At 58.3% G+C, this 5609-nt stretch overlaps 1 protein-coding gene across 1 annotated transcript in view; it reads left to right on the forward strand.

Moving 5' to 3' along the window:
- Positions 1-5609, forward strand: part of FBN3 (fibrillin 3) — an 89535-nt gene that overhangs the window by 65871 nt on the left and 18055 nt on the right. Inside the window, 7 exon segments of the mRNA XM_010004494.1 lie at positions 242-391; positions 1833-1955; positions 2329-2451; positions 3314-3475; positions 3977-4045; positions 4288-4413; positions 5016-5148. Of these exon segments, the coding sequence (XP_010002796.1) occupies positions 242-391; positions 1833-1955; positions 2329-2451; positions 3314-3475; positions 3977-4045; positions 4288-4413; positions 5016-5148 (886 nt within the window).

The raw sequence follows: 5609 nt of genomic DNA on the forward strand, positions 1-5609 counted from the left end.
AAGCTGGTGATGACCCCCCCCCCCTCAACCCCAAAATGCCACTGCAGCCTGGTCTGCACCACAACCTTGCTTAGATACCTCCAGCAGAGACCCCCCTTCATCTCAGCAGAGCTCTGGGGGGGCAACCAAGGCCACCAGGAGTCTTTGCAGCCCCCTCCTCAGACCCTCTGGGGGGGGAAAAAGTGGTGGGAATTTCCTGAGGGGAAGCTGAGGGGAAGGTCCCAGGTGGAGCCCACGTCAGGCTCTGGTGCTTGGCTCTCCCCAGATGTGGACGAGTGTGCGGACAACGTGAACCTGTGTGAGAACGGGCAGTGCCTCAACGCCCCCGGGGGCTACCGCTGCGAGTGCGAGATGGGCTTCAACCCCACCGAGGACAGCAGGGCCTGCCAGGGTAGGTGCCACTGTGTGAGCTGCTCCTCCAGGAGATCCCAGAGCTGCTCCTCCAGGAGATCCCAGATCTGCTCCTCCAGGAGATCCCAGATCTGCTCCTCCAAGAGATCCCAGATCTGCTCCTCCAGGAGATCCCAGATCTGCTCCTCCAGGAGATCCCAGATCTGCTCCTCCAGGAGATCCCAGATCTGCTCCTCCAGGAGATCCCAGATCTGCTTCTCCAAGAGATCCCAGATCTGCTCCTCCAGGAGATCCCAGATCTGCTTCTCCAAGAGATCCCAGATCTGCTCCTCCAGGAGATCCCAGATCTGCTCCTCCAGGAGATCCCAGATCTGCTCCTCCAGGAGATCCCAGATCTGCTCCTCCAGGAGATCCCAGATCTGCTTCTCCAAGAGATCCCAGATCTGCTCCTCCAGGAGATCCCAGATCTGCTTCTCCAAGAGATCCCAGATCTGCTCCTCCAGGAGATCCCAGATCTGCTCCTCCAGGAGATCCCAGATCTGCTCCTCCAGGAGATCCCAGATCTGCTCCTCCAGGAGATCCCAGATCTGCTTCTCCAAGAGATCCCAGATCTGCTCCTCCAGGAGATCCCAGATCTGCTTCTCCAAGAGATCCCAGATCTGCTCCTCCAGGAGATCCCAGATCTGCTCCTCCAGGAGATCCCAGATCTGCTCCTCCAGGAGATCCCAGATCTGCTCCTCCAGGAGATCCCAGATCTGCTTCTCCAAGAGATCCCAGATCTGCTCCTCCAGGAGATCCCAGATCTGCTTCTCCAAGAGATCCCAGATCTGCTCCTCCAGGAGATCCTGCGAGATGGGCTTCAACCCCACCGAGGACAGATCCCAGATCTGCTTCTCCAGGAGATCCCAGATCTGCTCCTCCAAGAGATCCCAGATCTGCTCCTCCAGGAGATCCCAGATCTGCTCCTCCAGGAGATCCCAGATCTGCTTCTCCAAGAGATCCCAGATCTGCTCCTCCAGGAGATCCCAGATCTGCTTCTCCAAGAGATCCCAGATCTGCTCCTCCAAGAGCACCCAGAACTGCTGCTCCAGCAAATCCCAGAGCTGCTCCTCCAGGAGATCCCATGTCCACCTCCTTTCTGGCCTTGTCTCTCCACTCTCACCACCTGATGGGTTTCTAAACAAGACCCACCATCCCCCTGGTGGTTCGAGGCTGCTGAGGTGCCAGCTCTTCACTTAGAGGGGTTGGTCCCCAGCCTGCAGGTGTGGCCATGCAAGATGTGGACACAACAGGGGTGAGGGGAGAGGGTCCTGCTCCCCCAGGAGGTGGTCACCCATGGCACTAGAACTGTCCTGAGATAGGTTACCCACAGCTGTGGCTGCTCTTTGTGATGGGATCAGGAAAGCCCTGTTGTGGACCAGGTTCTGACTGAGGACCTGAGTCTGCCAGGTCCTGAGTACCCAGCTCTCCCTGTTTTGCAGACATTGATGAGTGCACCTTCCAGAACATCTGTGTCTTTGGGACCTGCCAGAACCTGCCCGGGATGTTCCGCTGTGCCTGTGACGATGGGTATGAGCTGGACAGGAGTGGAGGCAACTGCACAGGTACAGGACTTCACTGCTGGCTCACCTGCTGCTGGGAACTTGCCCCGACCATCCCAGGGGATGGAATCAGCAGCCCAAAGCCAACTAAGCATCCCTGGGGGACCTGCTGATGTGTCTTTGCTCTTGGCAAGGTGCTGCTGGATGGAGTCCCCCCCGGTGGCTGGGGAGGAAAGTTGGGGGGGTCCTGCTCTTTTCTGCTGACTCTGGGCCAGGGGGTGTGAGGTGGGACAAGGCAAAGGTCTTGAAGAGCTTCACCTTGACCTGAAGAGCCTTAGAAACACCACGGTGGTGGGGGTACAGCCTGAAGACACAGTACAGAGCTCAGGGTTGTGTCTGTGGCAGGTGTCCTCTTCATCTCTCCCATCTTTTCCAGACATCAATGAATGTGCAGACCCTGTGAACTGCATCAATGGCTTGTGTGTCAACACCCCAGGCAGCTACCTCTGCAACTGTCCCCAGGACTTTGAGCTCAACCCCACTGGTGTGGGCTGTGTGGGTGAGTGGGGGGACCTGCGTGGAGACCACCCCTTCCACCCAAGAGCTTGGTGCTCCTTCTGGTGGGTCCCAGGTGTCCTCTTCAGTCTTCATCTCTCCCATCTTTTCCAGACATCAATGAATGTGCAGACCCTGTGAACTGCATCAATGGCTTGTGTGTCAACACCCCAGGCAGCTACCTCTGCAACTGTCCCCAGGACTTTGAGCTCAACCCCACTGGTGTGGGCTGTGTGGGTGAGTGGGGGGACCTGCGTGGAGACCACCCCTTCCACCCAAGAGCTTGGTGCTCCTTCTGGTGGGTCCCACAGAGCTGGAATTAGCCACTCCCAGAGACTCACCACGATCTGTCCTACAAAATACCTGGCTGGCCATGCTGGGCTGACCCCTGCAGCAGCACAGAACCCACCTCCTGGCCCACCTCGTGTCACTCTCCTGGTTGAAACTACATTACTCCTTCAGCCTCAGCCCTAGAGGGGCACTGGGACTGGCAGAAGGGAGAACTTGCACCATCAACAGCTGCCTGGGCAACTCTGGAGCTGTTCTAGAGGGTCTGGAAGGCCCTGGGTGGCATTATTTGGGTCATTCTCCCTGGCCAGACTGAAGAGAGGCCACCATGCCATGACCCCTGGGTGATACAGGGTGGCTTTTACCAGGCAAGGTGGGCACCCTTCATCCTTGAAGGGTTCCTAAAGTCATGAGCTTCAGGGACAGCCTGGATGTGGTTTACACCACAGCTGGGTGACAGTGTGGCCACCTGGGACAGGACCTGGGACTTTAACCCTCTCCCTTCTTCTCGAAGCCTTTTGTTCCTCCTGGGCACACAAGTGGAGAAGCTTTGCTCACCCAGGCCTGTCTTTGTGCAGACACCCGTGTTGGGAACTGCTTCCTGGACACCCAGGACCGAGGAGATGGGGGCATCTCCTGCAGTGCAGAGATTGGAGTTGGGGTCACCCGGGCATCCTGCTGCTGCTCCTTGGGTCGTGCGTGGGGCAACCCCTGTGAGCTTTGTCCTCCAGCCAACACGAGTGAGTTGGGGAGATGTCTTGGGGTGAACTTGGGCACGGGCTGGTGCAGAGACATGTGGACACTTCCCTGTGGCTTCCCAGCTCAGGTTTGGGGGGGTCCTGCATCCAGGATGTGCCATCGTCATGGTGGAGCAAGGGAAGCTGAGGGAGAAGAATGCAATCCTGGTGTGTCAGTGCAGCACTAGATGGGTGGAGCAGGGCAGGGGAAAGGTGAAGTGGGGTGGGAGAGACCAGGCTGGTTGTACCTGGGGGTCCAGGTTGGGAACCTTTCTAGTCCAGTGGGCTGGGGAGGAGCAGTGGATTTGGAATAACCCTGACCAGGGGTGGGCAGGCAGAGGGAGAGCAGCCAAATGAGCTTAGTGTGTGGTGGGAGCCCAGGCTGCTCCACCTGGGTCACTGTCACCATCCTCCTGGGCTGTTTCTCCTGGGTTCCTGCTGGTTCTCCCTGCCCCTCATGGAGCCCACTCAGCTCCAGATCTCCCTGCATTACTTTTTCCACAGCTGAGTACAAGACTTTGTGCCCTGGAGGAGAAGGTTTTCGGCCCAACCCCATCACTGTCATCCTGGAAGGTAGGCCAACCCAACCTCCAAAGCCAAGCCCACCCACCCCTTGACCACCAAGTGATAAAGAAGCAATTGTGTGTCCTCCTTGGACGTTCTCCGAGGAGCCGCGTCCACCTGGCTGAGCATCTTGGGCTCCAGGGAGGGCTGGAGGTGTTGGGATGACCCCGTGAGGATCCCGAGGTGAAGACTCTGGAGTGAAGACACCTGGACACCTGGGTGACCCTCTCCTTGCTTCTCTCCCTGCCCAGATATCGACGAGTGTCAGGAGCTCCCGGGGCTCTGCCAGGGCGGCAACTGTGTCAACACCTTCGGCAGCTTCCAGTGTGAATGTCCCCTGGGCTACTACCTGAACGAGGACACACGGATCTGTGAAGGTACCTGCCCCTGCTGCTGGGCCTGCCTGGGTGTGCAGACACCTCTGGGGGTGCAGACACCTCTGGGGGTGCAGACACGAGTGTGCAACAGAGCTGGCTGAGCTGCCCTAGGAGCCGTCAGCAGAATCCCTTCCTCTTCCACTCTTCCCATCCTCAGCCCATCCCTTCTCCCAAACTTCCAAGCATCCAGCTCGACCATTTATGACCAGAAGATGCTTCTTCCATTGTAGAGGTTGTTGTGCATCACTGTGGGCTTTTGTGTCATGGCCAACAGGAGAAACTGTGAATTAAGTACAAGTTGCTCCTGGGGAGATTCCAGTTGGACTCCAGGAGGAAAGTTTCCTTCCTGATGTCTGACCAGTTTAAAGCCCTTGTCCTGTCACTGCCCTCTCTGCTGAAAAGTCTCTCCCCATCTTTCCTGTAGCCCCTTCAGGTTCTGCAAGGCCATTAAAAGGCCTCCAGGGAAGTGGTGGGTTCTCCAACACTGGACACTCTTCAGATTCAGTTGGACGGGGGGCTGGGTCATCTCATCTGGGCTGGACCAGATGATCTTCAAGGTCCCTCCCAACCTGGTGTGGCTTCTCTGTGTCTCTGTTGGGCAGATATTGATGAGTGCTCTGCTCACATCGGGATCTGTGGCCCTGGGACCTGCTACAACACCCTGGGCAACTACACCTGCGTGTGCCCACCCGAGTACATGCAAGTCAACGGAGGGAATAACTGCATGGGTATGGCATGGGGACCCCTGGGAGGGGACCTGGCCCTGCCCTGCCCCCATCTTGAGCTTGTGGGGGGCCAGGAGGGCTGAGCAGAAGGGCTGGAGCAGGGGCTGGGGGTCAGGATGTCCCTCACCGTGTTCCTGCTCCGTGCACGTTGTCTGTGCCAGCAGGTAGAGGGAGAAGGGCTGGAATGGGGTGGGGAGGGACCCAGGAAAGCCTTGTACCCACCTGCCAGGGGCAGCACCCCAGGCTCTCCTTGGAGCAGGGCTTCAGGGCTCCCCCCCGTGTCACCTGTGGGCCCTGAGCACCAGGGCATGGCAGACTGGCACATCCTCACCAAGGAGCACCCCGGGGCTGGCAGCACCCATCCTTGGGGCTGGGAACACCCATCTCTGGGGCTGGCATCTCCCATCCCTAGGGCTGGCAGCTGCCATTCCAGGGGTTTGGAGCACCTATTCCAGGGGTTGGCAGCACCTA

Source organism: Chaetura pelagica, unplaced genomic scaffold, assembly GCF_000747805.2.
Source record: "Chaetura pelagica isolate M959 unplaced genomic scaffold, ChaPel_1.0 scaffold439, whole genome shotgun sequence".
Lineage (NCBI taxonomy): Eukaryota > Metazoa > Chordata > Aves > Apodiformes > Apodidae > Chaetura > Chaetura pelagica.